The 21219-nt window shown below is 38.7% G+C and overlaps 1 protein-coding gene across 4 annotated transcripts in view; it reads right to left on the bottom strand.

Annotated features, from left to right (window-relative positions):
- The window catches only part of GPR88 (G protein-coupled receptor 88), a 30285-nt gene extending 11497 nt beyond the window's left edge, over window positions 1-18788 (bottom strand). For all 4 annotated transcript variants that reach the window (XM_079314214.1, XM_079314215.1, XM_079314217.1 and 1 more), the window contains exons 1-2: window positions 15213-18788; window positions 14588-14693 (exon numbers count right to left, since the gene is read on the bottom strand). In XM_079314214.1, coding sequence (XP_079170340.1) covers window positions 15548-16615 — 1068 coding nt within the window. In that variant the 5' untranslated portion in view covers window positions 16616-18788 and the 3' untranslated portion in view covers window positions 14588-14693; window positions 15213-15547. The remainder of the gene's footprint in view (window positions 1-14587; window positions 14694-15212) is intronic.
- Between the last annotated feature and the right edge of the window lie 2431 nt (window positions 18789-21219).

Genomic DNA, 21219 nt, shown 5'->3' with positions numbered 1-21219 from the left:
TCAGTTACCAGTAAATTAAGAGTTATTTTGAAATTCTTCTTTCTGGTAATTAGTTTTACATCTTATTTTCAGTAGTTCAGCTTGACTATCTTTTTTCTTGATTATGAAATCACCTGCACCTTTATACATTAGTTTCAGCACACCCAATTTTCCTTTGCATATTTATTTTCTCTTCCCAGTTAATCAGAGGGTAACTTCAAAAGTGCTTTAATTTTCTTTAAAGACTCTTTTCTGCACTGACAGGTCTCATTTCCTATCACCATAATTACTCTTGGGACTTTTTCCAGTCCTCTCAAAATCACATGCTGAATGTTCTCATTTCCTTTCCAATATGCCTTTCCAAAAGTCCATTTCTTACACCTTGAATTGCAGCCAATCTCTCAGTCAGAACGTTGAACACCTTTCTTATGCCTTTGCAAACATTTCTTCAGCACCAGGAAAAAGTTAGCAAGATCACTCAGATGACTATATTTTCACAAGCTGTTAATGGTTCCAGGCACTACCGAATGTAGCCTGCAGCCCCCTGATAGTTAAAACTAGTAGAACTGTAAAATATTTTACAGCAGGCATATTTGCAGGCATTTAATCTCTTTGCATGTCCTATAACTTCCAATACTAGCCAAATTCTGAAACTGCTTGCTTCCAAATACTTTTTCAAATCTAGCCCTGTATTGTTTCTTAGTATTGTGTGCTCACACTGTTGTTCTTTTCCCACCTAGTTCCTGCTCTGTCACTCAGTCACTTCATTTGTACATAATCAGTACAATTAATAAATATTTCCTACTATTCTTTCTTTAAGTTATCCTGTTGGAATGCCCCCACCTACTGAGAAACATGGAAAAAATTTTCTGAGATATCGAAACTAAAACCCACTCCAGGAGAATAAAGAAAAAAGAAAAAAATTAATAAAAGAAAAAAATTAATAAAACGTGGTATTTGTGAAATGAAACAAAACAAGATAGGAATAAAAACCTCTTGATGCTAAGTTCAGTGTAGGTTCCCAGCACACTGCACAATCTCAAAATTGAAAACAAAATTAGATGTCACTTCACAGGTACTTATTTCTGATTATTAGTTGTGTAAAATACTGAAGTATATAGATAACATCACTAGAGGGTTATTAGTTCCATTTAACTATGTAATAGAAGCCTCATATATGCTTAAATATTTTGCTCGAAGAATCCTTACTGTTATTAAATAAGAATTGTAATTGGAGGTATAAAAATGCAATAAACTCTCCCTTTAGTTGGCAGAGCATTCAGCAATGAACTCAGAGGCTCAAAGGCTTTGTGTAAAAAACCTTTAACAAACTTTTACTACAGCAATCACACCTTAATAGCTCTGAACAGGTTTTGTACATATGTATTAGAGCAGACACTGTTTAATGTGGGTTTGAAATCTGTGGAAATACCCTTGTAAAAGACAGGAAATGGAAATCCCCTTTCCATCCATTATTACATCAATATATTTTATATTAAATTAATATCACAGTCATGGGTGGAGTTCAATGTTTAGGACTATGGAAAAATCTTCCTGCATTCTGGATATTTTGTGAGGATCTGTAGGGGCCCTTATGGCTCCAGAATTTCCTACTTGCTACTATTCCTTTTCAGCAAAAACTTAATCTCTGTTAGATATTGGTCCCCTCTTTAACTTTTATGTTGGAAGAACTCAAGGTACTTCACAAGACTGGACTAGAACTGAAAGAAAAAGAAAAGGAATGTACTGGGTCAAATTAACTCCTGCTTCAAGAAGATGCTGCAGACAGATCAGGCAAAGGGAGGCAAAGCTCTTTCCTCTGGCTTGTTACACTGGTTATGAATGTTCTCATCTTTTCCTTTAATCTTCACCTGTGCTGGAGCAAGTTGCTTTTAGACGTTCCTGCTGATCATAAAAGTACTTCAGCTTAGAACTTCAGTACTGGTCAAACTGAAGGTGGCTCATGGGTGAGGAACTTTGGGCAAGTCCTTGGGTAGGCAGCCTGGGAATACCCTGTACCTGAACTAGGGCAACTAACTTAAGGTGTCTCTGGAAACACAGAGCCAGCACCGGGAATTTGTCATGCAATTTGCAATGGAATAAGGAAGCATATATTTACAGATGATTGAAATAAAAATAACTCATTTGGCACCTTCCAAGGATGTTAAACAAATTAATTTACCAGAAACTAATTTTTATGGCAAAAGAGGGATTTTCAAATTACTATTGCAGTATAAATGTATTCATAATAATCATCTGAAATTCTGATCTGCTCTTCCAATCAGTATGTTGCAAAATGCCATGTTAATGAAGATGTTTATTCAACATCCCACTGGAATGTTGTAAATTACTAATGCACTCCTGGCATTTCCAAGAAATGGTCTTCATTGTAATAAATAATTGTTGATTTATTCAGAGCAATTAACAACTTCAAGAAATGTTAATGTTTTCATGTACTGTCTGTATCTTCTGCTAGAAGACTCACAAGGCTCTACACTTATTTCATAGCCCCTGCTTGGGGCTGCTCCTGTGAACAGACACCAGCAAAAATTTAACTATCCTGGTGCTTCTGGTATTTTATAAACATATGGCCCTTAAAATACACTGCCTTGATGAACCATCTAGTGAATAAATTCATACAAAGACAGTGAAGTAAAATAAGGAGTTTCCATGTGTGATGAGCAGCTTAAAAATATTAATGTTTAGAACTTCTTTTTAAACACATTCAGAGATTCAAAGTACATTAAATTTATCAACTCATGCTATCTTCAGTTCACCTATGACACTAAATCCACAAACAGTTATGCTGAATTTCTTGCTGAGTGTGCCCATTTTATAGCTGTTGCTGCAATCCAAAATTAGGATTTTATTAAGTATCAGCACTTTCTTGAAAACAAATACAAAGTTGACAGTTATTTTTAAGAATGTGCTGCATCACACATTTAGAAAACACAAATAATGCCAGCAAACATGAAGGAGATGTACCTTATAGAGTGTCACAGGAAACAGAAATCTCACAGAACAAAAAGATCTTCCTATCACCAATAACTAGAATTTGAACCTGCTATTGTTTATTTAAAACATAGGGAAAACTCTGCTTCCTGTCACTATACATGTATTTTTGCTCCATATACAACGTGACCTTTGACTTATAACAGACATTAGAGAACTCCTTGGCTTCCATTCAGTTCGGTCACTATAGACTGAACCTGCAGAAGGTTCAGCCAACATCCACACTACTCTAAAAGGATTTGACACATCATCAAAAAAAACCAAAATATGAGTTTCCTTGAATTCTAGGAGGAAAGCACTTGAATGGCAAAAAAGAAAAAAAAGAAAAGCACAGAAATGTTGCCAGGTCAGACAGTCCTGCTCCTTGTTGCTGAAGCAGCACAAAGCAAAACTCCCAGCTGTACAAGTACTATATCAGCCCTCCTGTATTTTGTAGGTATTTTGAATGCTGAAGACTGCAGTCAGTTCTCCAAAGTGCCAAAATGCATGGTACAGTCCCGACTAAGGAAAAAAATGTGTGATTCCTAAATAAATGAATAAAAGATATTAAAAAATTAAGGTCAGTTTTAAATAATAAAGCAGCAGGAATCTATGGTTAACTAAGCACAAGACTCATGATCTACCATGTCTGAATCCAAGTTGGAGGAATGGTAGCACTGACTGGATGGTGCTCCCCTCCCTGGGTAATCTACAGCATCTCTGTATCCCATGCAAATGGGCAGAGCAGCAAGTAGGTGTTGTCTCTAAAGGTGTTAACATGAACGAGAGTTATTCACATGCTGATGATAGAAGAGGAAGACTTAGTAACTGGTTATAATTTTCTCTGAATTTTATTCCTAAATCCCACCTCTTCGCCATTTTGGTGACGGATGCCTTTTACATTTTCCATCTCTTAGGAAGCATGATTTTTCCCATTTAAACTTCAAGGAAATCTTTCTAGTATACTAATACTAAGTACAGGAGTTAAAAAGGGCTCTGGAATCACCAAATACACAATAAAGCAGGAGCTGGCAATTTCAGTGTACCTTGAAACGGGAGGAAGATGTTAAAAAAAAGACTGCTGTGAAATGAAATTGTTTTCTTATTTTTAAATAGATTGCCATGTCAAAAGTAACTGATTTTTTCTATTTGCTAACCTAAAGGATATTTGTTTTTCTACCACTTGTTGTTCTAATAGCTTTCTACTAGGTTCTCCAAATTTGCAATCCCACTTCCAAAATTAATATGCACCTACCTCTCTGCACAATTTCTACAAACTTTTGAACTTCCTCCACTGTGCCTTCTGTCCACAGATGATTCCTTCTCTTCCAGACTCTCCTGAAGCTTCTTCAATAAACTTCCTGTTTTCTTCACAGTGTTGACTGTGTCCATTATCTCATTTTCACTTCCAAGTAGATGTCTTGCTCTCCTATTCCTTCCGATCCCATTTTCTCCTCTTTGTTCCAACTTCTTTGCTCTATTTGTTTTCCTGCTTGTTCCTTAACACTGTCCTTGTAGGCTTGCAGTTCTATGAATTTGCTTCTCTGACCTTGATATGCTCTCTTGCAAATGTGTGAGCATGAAAATTCTGTAACTATATTAAGCTTTTAAAGTCATCTTGATCATCCTTATTTTTCAGGATTTGCAGAAGTTCTGCCAATGTCTTCCTAGCAACTACTAACCTTGAAGCTTTCCTAGCATTTCCAAATTATTTACATGCTCATCCATACCTCTTCCCATCACATTAATGATATACTGAACTCTGAAGGAACAATATAGCATTTTTTGTTACCTTCTGCCATGATAAAATCCTACTAAATCAGGGGGTTTTTTAAAATCTCTTTCATGACACATGCACATTTGTGTAAATTGTACAGCAATACCTCACCTCTAAGACAACAATTATTGAACTCCTCTAAAAAAAGGACTCTTTCTTCAGCAAAAGACCTTGGTTCAAATATGGCATGCTGCAGTGCAGACTCCTTCACTGCATAAGCAAAAGATACAAATGAAAAAGCCTAGAGGCTGACTTTGCTACACGTTTCTCTGATGGGGTTCCATTTACTTTTAAATGTTGAGACTTTAAAGTAATTATAAATTAAGACCTCCCCAGACTTCCAAAACTCCCAGATGTTTTTGTTTATTTTTTTTTTGTGTGTTTTAACAACTTTGACATTCTCCTAAGCAATTCTTAAGTTTAAACTGCCTACTTGTGCAGAATTCCAAAGTTTCCAGATGTTTTTGTTTATTTGTTTTGTGTTTTAATAACTTCAACATTTTTCCAAAGAGTTCTTAAGCTTAAACAGATTACTTGTACTCTTAAATAGTACTTACTGGTTAGGTCAAGGCTTTGGTTTGCCTTGCAGTTTTAATAAAAACTATATTAGTATATTCTTGTCTGACTTTCATTTCAAATGGATGAATTACATATGTTCATTAACTAAAAACCAGTAAAAAGTAGAGATTATAGAAACTGACATATCATAGCAAAAATATATGGATATGAAGACAAATTAATGAGTTCTTACAATAACTACCCTAGATATTTGCTTGAATGAAATGTATACTTTGGTAATGTAGGCCCCTTTACCTCTGTCCTTAAAGTCATTAAAGAAGGTTTAATGAGTGATTCAGGGTGGATTATTTTTCCCCTCTAGGTTGCTGGACCATGAGTGTGTTGATTTCCTGTATTTGCACATATGTGGTATATAGCTTATCTACTTCCATCAATAATAATGTATATAAACAGAAATATCTGAGTATATGTTTAAAAATCACAAATATGTTTAAGTTATGTTAAAGCAATCATGCAGAAAACTATTTCTCACAGCTTTATCTGTGTAGGCAATCTTATAGCCATTTTACATCTGCTTTCTTTTTCATGTTTATATGCTTAAATCTGTGTTTTAAAACCCAAAAGGTAACCAATTGTATCAGCCTGTTCTCTCCCTAATTCCACTCCAAAAATTCTGACCCTATTTTTGCAGATATTTATTGAATTCTAGAGGATTTTTAGACCAGATAACTCGCACAGCTTCACCCTGCTCACCAGCACATGATCCCTTTGAGCCATAGTGCCATCTAGCTTCTCTTTTCCTGACCTCAGTAATTCCATGTGCAGAACACAGTTGAGTAATGTAGCAAAAGAAGGACCAGAGAACAATCACTAATAGAATTGTTATGTTAGTTGACTATTTAGACATGCATCTAAATTAGGGGAGCCTGACAATAAACCCCTCTTTAATTATCCAAATGTGAGACAAAAGCATGTATTTCCCTTTGGAATAGGTCCTATTGCTTCCCTTCAAAATGGGAGAATCAGGATCTTTACTGATGCTCTAGGCAAGCTACCAATGTCTTTGAAAAAGCTCTGGCACCATACCAGTACTAATACACACTTCACAGGACAGCAAGGACAACACGGCTAAATCTTCACATTGCTGAAGCCTTTTGTTTCTTACAGAAAAATCTCTGCTTTCAAAGGAGAACATTTTGAAGACTTGGAACATTACTTGAGGTGCCTAGAAAGGAAAAAAGCTAGAAAAAGTATCTTTCCCTCCACATGATGCAGTGGGAGGGTAATGGACGTCCTTGCATACACATGGAATCTGAGATCCACTCAAACATGCCTGGGTTTCATTTGCCTTTGCAATATATGCAGGACCTAACTCTATGCAAGCATTCAACAATCCAGTCCCTTTAATACCTGAGGGAATAACTCCAGAACAAGAGCTGCAATGGCAGAACAGAAAAAGTCTCTTCCACGTCTGGGTCTGACACACACCCTTGGCAGCTTCTGCAGGACTGCACAAGATTCAGTCTGGTTTGCTCAATCTTTCTTTCTAATTCACTGGTGTGCTGATAATTACCAGCAGGGATAGATATTTCCTGCTGTATCCCATGAGCATGGTTTGTTCCTCCACTGGCACCATTTAATGAACTTCTCACTACTGGATTGACAAGTACTTAATGCTGTTAATGCCTAATAGGAAAACAGCTGATTCTTCGAACATTTATTTCAGAATGAATGTCAAGATAAAGATTTTCCATTAAATCCTACTAATCAACTGAACTTCTTAAATGATCAAGGTATAGTAAGGTCTTAATCCCTAAATAATTAGCAAATTAATTGAGATTCCACTGGTCTTTTTTTTCCACATAAACCACCTTAAATCTACAAAGAGATGAGGATAACTGGGCTACTGAACATGTAAAGGTGGCATAAATGAGCAGCTCTTAGATGCAGGAGTTGTGGCCTTTTGCAATGGGCTTGTATGAGGGAGAACAATCAGATCACTGGCTGGCCCTGTAAAAGAGCAGCTGCAGCTCAGCAGCCTTCTTGTTCCCAAAGAGCTGACAGACACAGCTGTCTGCACTGTGACAGCTTCCACCAGCATCAGACACCCTGGGTTAACAGCTACCAACAACCTTGGCATCACTGAAAGCTTTTATGGACATTCTTGCCAAAAGAATGGTATTCTTATCCATATACTATCTGAATAAAATTATTTATACAAGAGGTACCTATGCCAGTCTAAGAATGGCTGGCAAATAAACTGCTTTGTACATTTCTGCTTGAAACCAAATATTGATGTCAAAATATTACCAAATACATATGGCAAAAGTTCACCAACTTAGTTCCCAAAATCAATGAATAAACAGTAATTAATTAATAAACAGTTTTCAATATAGTACTGTGTAAGTGATAAGAAAAGAAATAACATTTCAGTATTTCTATAGGTATCCCATTTACAGATACACACTTGTATGGGCTATTCTACCCTGATTAAGTTGATCACAATTACTTTCAGATTGCAGATAAGAATAACATATAATCACCTATTTTATTACTTAGGTTAACTTAATATTTATAGTGTTAGATGTTAATAAATGAGATAATGGTTGCAGTACTCTTAGTTTTACATGTAGTGGGTTTTTATTCTGCATTATTTGCTCCACAAGTTGCATTCACACAGATTCCTCAATATGCTTTTCCTAGAACCTATTTTACATTTGGGAAGAGATTGTTTATACATTCATATTTTTATGAGACAACATTTTTTCTTTATAATTAAATGAAAATTTTCTCTGAAATCTAAAAGTAAATAGGCTGGATGTATTAATAAAATCTGAAAAAGCTACCAGATAATGACTTAATTTTTTTTTCTCAGAATTCTGTCACACATAAACCGGACCTATTTTATCCTCTGGGAAGCCACACCTTCTCTGCCACCCACAACCTTGTGCAGTCTTGTAAACATGTGTCTCCCAGGAGTCCTGATCTTCAGCTTCTGACATGACAAAGACCTTGGGAGGAGCAGCCAGAACACCTGGGGCACCATGTGCTCTCCTGCAAAAAGGTGTTGGCCCATTTACCACTCTGGCACGTGCTTTCTCTGAAACAAGATGTCTCTGAGCAATAACTCAAATTTTAAAAAAATCCTAAATTCCCAAACTTAACCAAAGGGATGTTTGTCAAAGGATACGAAGTTCTGACAAGTTTTGTCTATCTCAAATGAAACAAAGCCATCGTTCAAAAGGCTACGTTTTTTTTTTTATTACATACACATGTATGTACATGTAAGTACATAATTCTTGAATGCTAAGAACTTAGTAACAAAATATCTTCCCCTCAACACTCTCAAAATTTATTTGTGTTTGGGCTGATACCAAGCATGGGACACTATCATCTCAAGGATTTTTTTAGCACAGTATGACTACATTGCAGAAGGGACTATAATTATAATCTTGACATTACCATAACGACCGTGGTTGCTATCAGGTGACAGGTATTATATAGATAATCAGTAGACAGCAATATTTAATGATGCATGAGATAAAGGAAAATTAATTCATGCCCTTAATTCAGCTCAGAGCTATCATTTGTTAAATCTGCATGTGACTGTCCTAACCCTGTTCATATGCACATTACAGTTACATTAAACAATAAAGAGCCAAGCAAGATATCTGCTGTGAAATTCAGAGGCTCATATTTACTGTTTACACAATGAATAATTTTTGTGTTTCTATTTATCACTATTTTTAACACAATAGAGTTTACTGCCTTGATTTAATTAGCATAAAAAAAAATTAAAAAAAAAAAAAAAAGCTAGTAGCCACAGTGGAAGGGATAAAAAAAAAAAAATTATTTTGCTTGAAATCAAATAGAAGCAGTAGTGAGGCTGGCTATTTTTTTCCCATGTTGCAATCTACCAACTCTTTCATTTAATTTGCCCAAGAGAAATAGTGCCACAAATTGATCTACAGTAAGGGGAGGTACTCTGTTGAATGAAAAAGGGACAATTATGCTCACTGGAGGAGCTAATATGGCTGAACATTTCAAATCCTGTAAGATTTCATCACCACCTTTATAAAATAGGATGAATTGAAAGAGATATTTTTATGGAAATGGACACTTCTGAAATGAAGCCATTCAAGTATGTGTAGATGGTCATGGGTGAAATGCAATAGAAGACAAAAGAGTAATACTCAAACATAGATATGAAGAAGTACTACTCACATATCTTCACAATATTTCTGGTTACTAACTCTGTTCAAACCTTGGTGCTCCTGTCTCCACAGCGACAACACTGCTAAGCCATCTCACTGAGCCTTAGAATGGAAGATAAAAAATTTATAGAGATTCACAGGAACAGTGTTTAATGAAACAACATCAAACTCAGTGTCAGAGGCTCCAGGCTGAGAAGAAACTGGCTATCTCAGCACTGTGGTTCACAGAGGCAAGGCAGACAAAGGGGTCAGAAGAAAACGTAGAGGATATGGAACATGAAGCATGAAGCAAAGTTTGCACAATGTTTTATAATACTGACTATTTTTCAATTCATCATCTTTGTCTCTCAAGCTCTCCCTTTCACAGTTTTCCTCGGTTGCTAATGCTCATTTTGTTGCTTTGTGACTGACATTACCCCTCCATCACATCATCAGCTTCAGAACAGATCAGAAAGAAATGCAGCTCTTGCCTGAAGCATAGCTCTGTTTTTAATTCTGCCCTAAGACTGTCACAGAGCAGGTGAAGACAGCCTGAACACAAGGCATCTTTGGTCTTAAGTGAATCTCTTCAGTAACAGGAGCTCTGCTCTTGTTCTGTGTGCCTTGGCTCTTGAACCACCAGAGCTGATTCCAGCTGAGTCTAGTAAGGATGAGATTTATTCTTCCTTCCTTTGTGTTTCTTTAGTAATTAATACTAATTATGCTTTTCATCAGCTGTCAATTCTAGAGCAGCAGAAAAACTTGCAAGCAGGAGTGAATCTCACAGAAGTACAGAAAAAAGAGACATTTAAAGAATGCTGAAAAATTTTGGCAGAGGCACATTTTTATTATTCATAACTTCAACCCATTGTCTTACAAGAGGATAAGTTCAGCACGGTGAAGTCTAAGGTGCTACATAGCTCCCTTGACTGGCTTGAGCTCCCTCTTCAACTGGCAGTTTGCTTTCTTTCTGAGCAACTCTCAAAAGCTTGGCTCTAAACTGATGACAAGCCTGATGTCTGGGGTTGCAGATTAGACATCCTACAGTTTTCCCTAAACACCCAACAGTCAACCTTCCTGGAATGGTTATTATGCTTCTTCACAAACTCAAAGCTTCAGGCAAGAAAGCAGCCACAAGTGGTTTTTTTTTTTTTCCTCAGGACTGTTTCCAGTTCTTTATTTTCATGAATATCCATCCAGACTAGATGTAGGGCAGACTGCACAGGGGCCCTTACCATGTTGAACTCCTTGACAATAAACAGACAAGGTGGCCCACACTCTTCAAGCAGAGCTATTGTCCTGCAAGGTCGTTTTCCACCCCAGAAGAGATCATTAAATCACCATGTATGGTAACAGACTAGTAAGCATAATAAGCATAAAGGTGCTTATTTTGTAATGATGTCACTTGTGTTAAGTTACTATAATTGAACTCTTCAGCCAAAAAGTTTTTTTCTTCAGCCTTCAACTATTTTTTGGTTTTTTTTTCATATTATTATTTTTTGACACAGTCTTAGTCAAATGCAAATATCTGTAAATATAGACAAGGAATTTGTCCACTGCTCTGCACAGTAAAAGCCCAACTTTAATACCTACTCACTCTTTAAATAGAAATTCAAGTATGTGAGATTTGTCCATCAGTTCTTTAGTCTTAGTTTACAATTGTCTCCCAAAACTTACCCTGCTCATGCAGTTGTGCCCTGATCAGCAGAATCAAGAACTTTTCCCTTAGTGAAGAAAATTACAGAAGATACTGAAGAAAGGGAAAGAGAAGGAAAGAAAATAGACTATTACCCTGGTAAAATGATGACAGTGCATGGGAAGGATTGACATAAAAGAGCAAAAAAAAGTAGCTTTCTTAGAAGTTAAACAGTCACGAGAAAAGCTATTTTCGCTGCCATTTGAGAAAGGGACTTCTGAATTTAAAGAATATTGCAATAATCTAGTTATGTGATTTAAGATGAAATAGAAAGCTAAAGTATATGTTGTCACTTTTTTCTTTAATGAAATGCTACACTTAAATGTCTTCATTTGAAAATAATCTGTATGTGGGTTTTTTTAAAAATAGCATCAACTTGGTAGTTAGAAAAAAAAGGTTCACAGTGTGCTTATGGCTGACTGAATCTGGAGGTTAGCTAAGATGTTATCTCTGCTTGTCAGTCCAGTGCCACTGTTGAATGCAGTCTCCACAGGACTGCTGATGCAACTCATACTTTTTTTTGATTTCAGAGTTTAAAGAAAATTTGCTGGTGTATGGAATGCTTTGCTAAAGGAAGAAATTGAGAATACAAGTGCATGTTTTTATTTATTAAGAAAAGCATAGAACTCTATTTCCTCACACACAAAGAATCAAAGAATTTGAGATGTTTAATTTTATCAAAATCCCAGGCCACTTCTGGCTTTCAGATTTTTCTCTGTGTTGTTTCTTAGGATCAAACTGTTAGTGCCCCTGTCCTGCCTTCTTCATCTCCACTTGTCATAATTTCCCAGCTTCACCTTGCTGCCTGCACTTCCTTGCACACCTTTTTTGAGGGCAATGATTGCCCAGTTTTGGTGGAGACTCATACTGTTGTAGCTACCTAATTTCACAAAGCATCTCTATGGCTTTTGATAACTATTTTGAATTAAGGGTGACTTCAAAAGATTGAATCCAAACTTTAACTTCAGGAACACTCTCTACAAGCAATTTTCACAAATAACCCATGCCTTAGGGTGTTATTTTGAGGCATCACAATTTTACTTTCAAAAAGCAGGTCCCATATGTATTTCTGTATGGGCAATCCACAAACTGAGTGGCAGATTTATTTGAGTCATAATGTACCAAATGGGACTTTTCAAGCACATCAGTACAACTGGCCACAATTCATCCAGACTATTACTAACTCCTAGCTGCTCTTGTTTTCAGAAGCCCTGAGAAAATAGCAAAGGAATAGGCAACTATTGCATACCAACAACAGGGCTGACCTGCACTACTGCATCATAAATTCAATATTTAATGAGCTCACACCTCCCATCTAAAGCACATGAAGGCAGCTAAAATATGTCAATGCCAGCCAATCTAGGAAGGGCAGCTTCAGGCCACGCTCAGATAACTTGCTTGGCACAAAACCAGAGGAAAGGAGCAACTCAGTTCAAGCAAACCTCATTTGAATTGCTGACAGGATTTTGCATCATCTTCATTTACACCTCTTGAAAGAGTGTTTGGTTGAGACGTTTTAAAGGGCAATTGGCAACATATCCCTTGTGTCTGTAAATTAGTTTTTGGAGAATGACATAAATTCACATAGAAGAAAAATCACCACTAAACTAGCAGAGGACACACATAAATCATCTGTAAATTAAAACACAGAATGACAAAAACTGAGAATGAAATCCATTTCCTTAACCAAGAAGCAGGACCACACAGCCAGGAGAACTTCAGCCAAGCCGAGCTTCCATTGCAATTTACCAGGGAGTATTTACAATGTGGAAATACAAAGATTATGGCTGTAGAACAAGGCATACAGGACTTTTCAGAGCAGTAATATCTCAGAGAAACTGATCTTGAGACAAATACTCTTTCTTAATTACTTTAAATTATTTTTTTTTCTGTGTAATATTATTTAGGTCACCTGAGTATATTAAAACAGTCAAAGATTTACAGTCAGATGTAATTACATCAAACTTTCCAAGGGATTTCCAGTTGTTTTCTGGAATTGATGCATAGCATAAGGAGAGCTGTCTAGAGTTTCGTACATCATAGCATTTTTATACATATTTGCATTTAAAATGTGGTCTATATAAAATACAGGCATTTCAGATATAACTTGCATGCTATTTTACAAGGGAAGAAGCCCAGAAGTTCCAGTTATATGATGGTTTGGACATTGAATTCTGAAACATGTTATTGCTTTAATTCCAGACTAATGTGTTCCGTAGCCAAAAATAGGGGAGAGGCATTGTCTAATTTTTTATTTTAGAGTTTGATTTTTTTTGCTTATGGGCCCAGTATTGAGCTTTACCAAGTGTCTTGAGTTCCTTTAGCCGTGGTGGAAGGTGGCATTATGCACTTTTCCGTGGGTTCCAGCCTAAGGGTTATTTTGTAGTTGAACAGGGTCTTACTCTCTGGTGGCCCTTGGCTGAATTTTATTTTAGAAGTGAACCAGAATATTTTCCAGTATTGGGATAGGTGAAGCAGTTTTCTTTCTCCATTTGCTACACAAAGACAGCTAAAGCACAGCCACTGTGATGAGGATATTACAACAAAGATATAGTGGCTCCTTCACTCTCTAAGATATGTGTACAGTGCTAACAAAATAAATCTTGTGTATCTTGTATGTTCAATATTTCTCTGCTGGCCCTCTGCATCTGATGCCATCACTCAGAGGAACACTATCTCCAAGATGAAGGAAGAACCTTTCTGTAAGTCTCAGATTTAAGGAAACTAATTTTACTTTTCCACAGGTGCTTGGAAGTGGCTAGAGCTGTTTTCAAGATGTTCACACATTTTTTGAATGTTAAAAAAAAAATCCTTTTGAGGCCTCCACTCTTTGTGTTTTTCAAATCCTGACCTTAACAAGTATCTCTCCTGTGATGATGGAGATTTTTTTAATGCAAGGACACAAAATATTGGTATGGGGCTTTAAGATATCAAACAGGTCTCAGTTTTGGGGAGAAAAAAATTATTCCCTTTCTCTTAAAGCATTTTCTGTGGAAACTCAAATTCCACCAGGTAAAGCAAGCAAAGTGTGTGGGGCATTATAAAATACGGCCAAAGGCCCTTTTTATGTTACTACCTATCATGGGTATCTTTTCCTTGTTATTATCCCATCATTAAACTACCTCATGAGAGTTCTAAGTTAGTGTCACCCAGTGCAACAAACTCTTGTTGTGACAGTTTCCTACGTTCCCAAGAGTCCATTCTTCTTGAGACAGCACGACTTAGGTGATACTGCTTGTGGACGCCCAAGGATTCAGAAAACAACTACCTTCTTCCAGACATTTGTGCCAAAAGGCAAACACAGCACTAAGTATCATCACCATGAGAACAACAGCAACTGTATTGGAAAAGAGGAAGGAGGAAGTCAAGCAATAGAGAAGAAAATACAGGATTTTAAGACAATTCTGGGAAGAATGGGCCTGCAGCACTCACCACCGCAGTTTCAGTGCGAGGAGCTGTCTCCTTTCCAAATGCCACACAGAATCTGTTATTTTGTATCTGGCAGAGGCTGTGAAATCATACTTCTGCAATAATAAATCTAAGAGAAACACGACAAACTGGTAACTGAACAGGTGACAAGGTTAGATGGACAACAGCAGTCTCCGTATTGCATTGTATTTTATCGAGTGCCCATGGGCAGAAGCCTTTGCCAAAACAGGCCTTAAAGAGCTTTCAAAACAAAATACCCAAACCAGATCACCACAAAGGTGCATATGTTTTTGTTTTTAACAGTTTCCACAGAGAGCATCATCCTGAAGTTTGCCAGAGAAAGCTGAAGGAGGGTCTTGCATGGAGCAGAGAGATCAGGTATGCTGGGGGAAAGGAAGCAGCTCCCGGTGCCTGTGTGCGTGTTTGTGTAATGAGACACCTGCCAGTCCTTCACGAACGAGCCTTGTGCTCAGGGAGCTCACTTCAAAGGACTACTTTAAATGCTGCAAGAATTACATCGATTTCATAAAAACAAACCTGCATATGTCTCAGAAAGAGCTGTCTAGGTGCCTGTCTCATACTGGAATCTTCAGAGCATAACAACAGTTACGTGCGTTGCCATATTTACCGCTTATCCCAGATTCCTAAATGCCCCGCTTTGGCTGGAGTCCTGGCCGGCTCCCGGGGCGGGCAGCAGCCGCGCCGGCCGGGGCTGAGGGGCGGGCGGGAGATCCCGCCCAGTGTCCGTGCCGGTGCCTCGGGAAGCACCCGGCGCTGACGGGCCGTGCGGTGGAAGAGGAGAGGGCAAGAAGTGCGTGGGGACAGCAAGGAGCAACAGGAGAATGTGCAGAGGAAGCAGCGCTACCGCGGCGGGGGCCGGGGCGGCTCGGCTGCCCGACGGGCGGCGGCCGCCGGCGGAGCGGCCTGAGGGGCCCGCCGCGGTCCCGGCGCCGCCCCGGCCCCTCAGCGCGGCGCGGCCGCGGAGCTGGCGCTGCTCCCCGTGCCCCGGCGCCGCGGCAGCTGCGGGCAGGGCGGCGCGCCGGCGGGGCCCGCGGCGGCGGAGGGGCGGGGGGCGGCGGCCGGGCCCTCGCCGCGGGGCAGGACGGAGCGGGCCGCCCGGCGGAACTCCTCGCTGCGCCACGTGTAGAGCAGCGGGTTGAGGGCCGAGAGCGAGCAGAGCAGCAGCCAGCTGGCGGCCTGCAGCGCCGGCGGCGCCGGGCGCAGGAAGAAGCCCAGGAGGCTGACCCAGACCAGGGGCTGGGTGCCCAGCAGGAACACGCAGCAGAGCAGCAGGACGGAGACGCTGCTGAGGCGGCGCTGGGCGCGGCGAGGCGGCGGCGGCGCGGCGGGGAAGGGCAGCTGGTGCAGCAGGTGGAAGTTGAGGACGCTGACCCGCTTGGCGCTGCCCCGCACCCGCCGCACGATGCCGAGGTAGCAGTGGAGCAGCAGCGCGGTCTGGCCCAGCACGGCCAGGGCGAGGAGCAGGGCGGTGTAGCGAGAGCTGCCGTCCGACTGGGCTGAGCCCAGGGTCCAGAGCCCGGGCAGCAGCGGGACCGGGAGCAGGGCCAGGGCCCAGGAGAGCCCGATCATGCAGCCCGTGTGTCTCCGCTGGTAGAGGGCCTGGTACACGCTGGGCAGCTTGGTGATGAGCACGTACCTGTTGAAAGCCACCAGCAGGTGCGAGGCCAGGGAGACGGTGAGGCCGAGGCCCAGGAGCCCCCCTCGGAGCAGCCGGTACTCCGCAGAGCGAAGGGAGGAGGAATTGGGGGGCAGCAGCCCCAGGACAGCCTCCTGGGGCATCCACAGGGCGCACACGCTCAGGTCTGCCGCACAGCCGTTCACGATAAAGGCATTGCTGGTTGTCTGTAGCTTCTTGAAGGAGAAGACTAAATAGATGACCATCACATTGGATAAAGTCCCTGAGATAGCTAAGACTGCGTAGAGCAGCGACAGAAAGATGCGGGTCCCGGAGGAGTCCTCCCAGAGCAGCAGCAGAGGCGAGCTAGCACTCCAGGAAGAGGCGTTGGGCATCTCGCTGAATGCAGCTCAGTTTTGACTTTGCCCTGTAAATCCCATCCTTGTCTGGGTCAGAAGTTCTGCTGCAGGAGTCCTCACCAGGCACACGGGAGGCTGTGCAGCTGAGAGACTCTAAGGCAGGTTTCAGTCATACAAGCTGTGAGGTCCAGAAAATGCTGTTTGCAGTACCGATCCAAAAACCAGCAGTGTCCAAGGCAGGTAGGCAGCAAGAGAGCCCACAGATTGTGACTGGTGAAGGTGGGTCCATAGGGAGGCAAATGGCTGTTGGCAGACCAGAGCACGAGTGAGGTTTCTGTAGCTGTGAAAACAGCAAAAGCAGCAGCACCTTGCAATCGGCAGCAGAAACGGCAGCAACTGATACAAAGCTTTGCAGTTTCTCCTGTGCCACAGTACGTACACTGTATATCATTCCAGGAAGATTCAGCCCTTCCACTCTTCATGAATTATTCAGCAGATTTTCAACTTGTTAAATCAAGAAGGAAAAAAAAAAAAAAAAAAGCCAAACCCTATCATGCTCCAGAAATACTCCAACTACACAGTCTGACTCTTTTCTCCCTGCCTTACCAGTCTTCTGGGTGTAACCCATTTACACAACTTTCATTTGAAGCAAGGTTTCAAACCAGTATCAGTCACTTCTGTCTGAAATACAGTCCATAAACTGTGGAAATTCCTCTGCTGGATACTCACTTTCTAACAGATTTTTTTTCTCATTTTTGTTAAGAGAAAGCACAGTATGCATCTGCAATTTTAGTTAATTTTAGAACTGATCTATAACAATGCACTTTCCAAATGAAATCTTTCAAACACAATAAATAGACCAATCCTTGTAAGACAGTACATATTTGAGGAAGCTTGTTCTGACATTTTACATGTCTTCATAAATCTCAGCCTGTCACAGCCCACAGGAAACCCTGCATTGCCACCCTGCCAGAGGTGAAAACTGGTGTTGGTGAACACACAGATAACACAGAATTACTGTAGTATTTGAAACGGTCTCACTCCAAAATTAGTTCCTGGAGAGATGAGTAACAGCTCCTGAGGTGGACTAAAAACTGAAGAGTAGGCATTAAGAGGCCATCCCCAGATGGAGAATAATTAGTCATGGGATTTTCTATATGGGAACTCTACTCTGCTTTACTCACACAGGGACAAAATGTTAACCATCCTTAACCTGGACCAGACTTCGTAAGAAACTCAGTAATAGAACTAACATTTATTTTGAAAAGTTTTTCAGATATGGAATACTGGTTAATTTTGTGATGAGCTTAAGAAAAAAGCTGCTTTTCCGGGTAGATTAGATACAGACTACAAAACCAAGCAATCTTTGTAAGGTATTTTCTGTACCAGAGACTTTCATAAGGCATTTTTAGATACTAAACTCCTGATGCTAACAAATGGCAATATCAAAATAATGTATTAGGAGTAGTTATAGTTTTCAAGTTAAAGAAGTTAACTTGTGTGGGTTAATGAATGTTGCAATACAGCACATTTTATTTGACAAAAAGGTTTGTGTTAACAATTGACAGAAATATTGATCCAAAGATGGATTTGTTACAAACATGAATATCTATGTTCACTTTTAATTAATTAGATGGCTCATATACTTAAGGTTAAAGACATAGCTCAGTGATTTACTTGATCAGGCCATTAATTACTATATTTTTTGCTTGCTGCACTTTACAGAGTAGATCTAATCAAGTGTCAAACCTTTTGAGGCCTTTCATTGTTTAGCTGTCAGTAAAGAACAGTTATTATAGAAACTAAAATCCTCCTCTTTCTGCAGTACTGTAATTGAAAAATAGTCTCTGAATCTGTAACAAGTATCTCCCTAACTGAAAAGCTTCATAATGCAAACTTTAAAAGAGATGATAATGATTAACTGTTTCATAAGATGTTAGCCACAGAATATTATGCCCAGTAAAGACCTTTAGATTTATTTAATCCATCCATTCATGTTTTAGAGATCTTGTGTGCTACAGCTTGTTCTCCCAGAATCAGATATATTAATATTTGAAGGAATGGCAGAGTTTAAAGACAAGTGAACACAGAATACAAAATAAAACTCAGGCTGTTTCTTAAAGGATACAAGGTTCTAAAAGACCTTCCTGACCTTTCACTGTTCCAATTTTTCCTTGTTAAGAATTTGATTGTTGCATAATATTGATTTATGAATAAAAAAACCCAAAACCATCCTTGGTATTTATGTATAATAATATAACAAGCTGATGTTTATGTATTTCATCTAATAAATCAGTAAGAGTCTAGAAAAAGGCCAAGGAAGAGGCTGATTGCTATGTATTAGAAACCTTTTAATTAGCTGTTCTTCTTGTGTATTATTTACTCTTCACATTCAAATCACCATTCATCCAATTGCAATGGCAGAAGCTCCTTGTTGTCTTTTTAGAGCAGACTGTCACCAGAATTTGGGCAACTTGGAAAGCATCTGCTGTATTCCCAGCTTTTCCATTCCTTTAGAGTGGCTGTGGAACAGTTACACACACTGTCCACATCAATTGCAATAGAGGCTGACAGGAATATTAAGCACTAATAAATAATAAATAATCACAAAATGCAACAAATTTGCTGAAAATCAGCAACAGAGGTAAACAAATGTTAGCACTATCTGTGACTAGTTCTAAATTGAAGGAAGGACAAAACCCTAACTGAAGTGAAATTGTTTAGATGGCTATGCACAAAAATCTGCTGTTTGTGGGACTAAGAGACCTGTTGCACATGCAAAAAAGTCAAGGTATATTCTACCTGTAACAAGGGGCCTCAACCAGGAAGGATTCTTTAGTTCAGACACAGCTTTGAAGTTACTGTATTTTGAAATATAACCCCATCATCATAATATCAACATGTTGATTAAATACCTGGCATTATACAAAGCAAATACAAGAGGGTTTAGACAGATTGTGAAAAAAGGTATCTATCTTGCTAATGGCCTTTTGCAATGGCATCCTACTTTTAAGTACATTACATGGTTTACAGGAAAGAAGGTGATTTTGAAGTTATTTTCAATTAAAGATCAAATCATCAAAAGGTCTAAGAAAAAAAACAAGAAACAACAAAGCTGACTTATACAGGCATTTTATTATCAATTAGCTGTATGTATATATATATATATCTACATTTCAAAATTAATCAGTATTTTATTAAGGAAAACTATTTATAACAAAGTACATGAGAAAATTGAGAGGTAGAATTACTTACCATTAATCTATAATTCATATACAGTTTATTGTATATATATATATGCACACACATATGCTACTTTGTGTGTGTATATATTACATATACACAGTTGCAAAAATGTACAGTATTGCATGTAAATTTTATTCAGTGATTTTGATTTTTATAGCTGCTCTCAGTATTGCTTTTTAACACTTTCAGTACAACCTTCCATAGCAATTTGTGATCTGATCCTTTTAAAAATGATGTAGGACTTACCATCAGTTGTAAAGCAAATGCAGGGTATTAACAGGTCTTCAGGAACAAAGACTGACAATTCAACTAAGTTTTATTTTCAAGTTTCTGCATATATTGGAAAAAACAAACAGGTAAGGAATCAATTTTGTTTTTGTCTTGTACATGAGGGGCACAGCAAATCCTCACAGCTGCTTATATTCTTTTCCTTACCATGAATTTTGAGTTCTGGAAATGTTACACATGATCTTTAGTATTTCCCTGTAATATCATTTCACCCTAAACCTTGTTCCTAATCTCATGTGACTGAACTGAATGTTCTACAGAGCCAAGAGCATCTTTACTATGACAAAAACCTTCCATGATACAGGAGGCTGCCTCAGCCATATGCTTAACAACAAATCTAAAAGTTTATGAAGCTTCCTAATGATAGATAAAATTTAATGTATGTCCAACATTTACTGTGTGTTGCCAAGGAAACTGTACACATACTGCTGAATGTAGGTTAAAAACATGCAAGTATGCAGTCCTACTTAATTCATTGTACATTTTTACCAACTTTAGTTTGGTCTGCCTTCATTTTTGCAGCATATATTGCATAGCAAGAGTTAACACTTTACATTGAAAACAAAACATAAATCCTTTAAGACAAATTGAAAGACTGTTAATTGTACAATTTAGTCATCACATAAATTACTTTTCTGTTGCAGTAGAACATGTAATTACATCACATCTCAACAAATATTTTCCCTTTATTTTTCTTTCATAGTGTTTCCTTAAGAAACATTAGCAGACAGAAGTGGAAAGCAGACTATGTATCAAGTGCTTTTAGTTGATACTGTAATAACAAATCTCTCCCTAGTTAGACTTCCATCAAATTACCAGAAGACCAATTAGTAAAAAAGTAAATTACATTAGGCTCTAAGCAATAATGATGGACCCATAAAACAAGAGAAATCTCTTGTTCATAAAAAAAATTATATCTTTGATAAACATGTACAAATTCTTTAAAATACACATTTCTGTAGCAAAGTAGACCGTAAATTAAAATATATTCTAGTTTTTACATAATTTTATATATAGTTTACCAAAATATTCTTTTAATACACATTTTAACACTGTACACAAGTTAATAAATGCCTTAATGAAATTCATTAGAAATATATTCAAGC

The sequence above is a fragment of the Erithacus rubecula genome (genome assembly GCF_903797595.1).
Source record: "Erithacus rubecula genome assembly, chromosome: 10".
Lineage (NCBI taxonomy): Eukaryota > Metazoa > Chordata > Aves > Passeriformes > Muscicapidae > Erithacus > Erithacus rubecula.
Note: the sequence above shows the minus strand (reverse complement) of the source record. Positions and strands in the feature narration are given on the sequence as shown.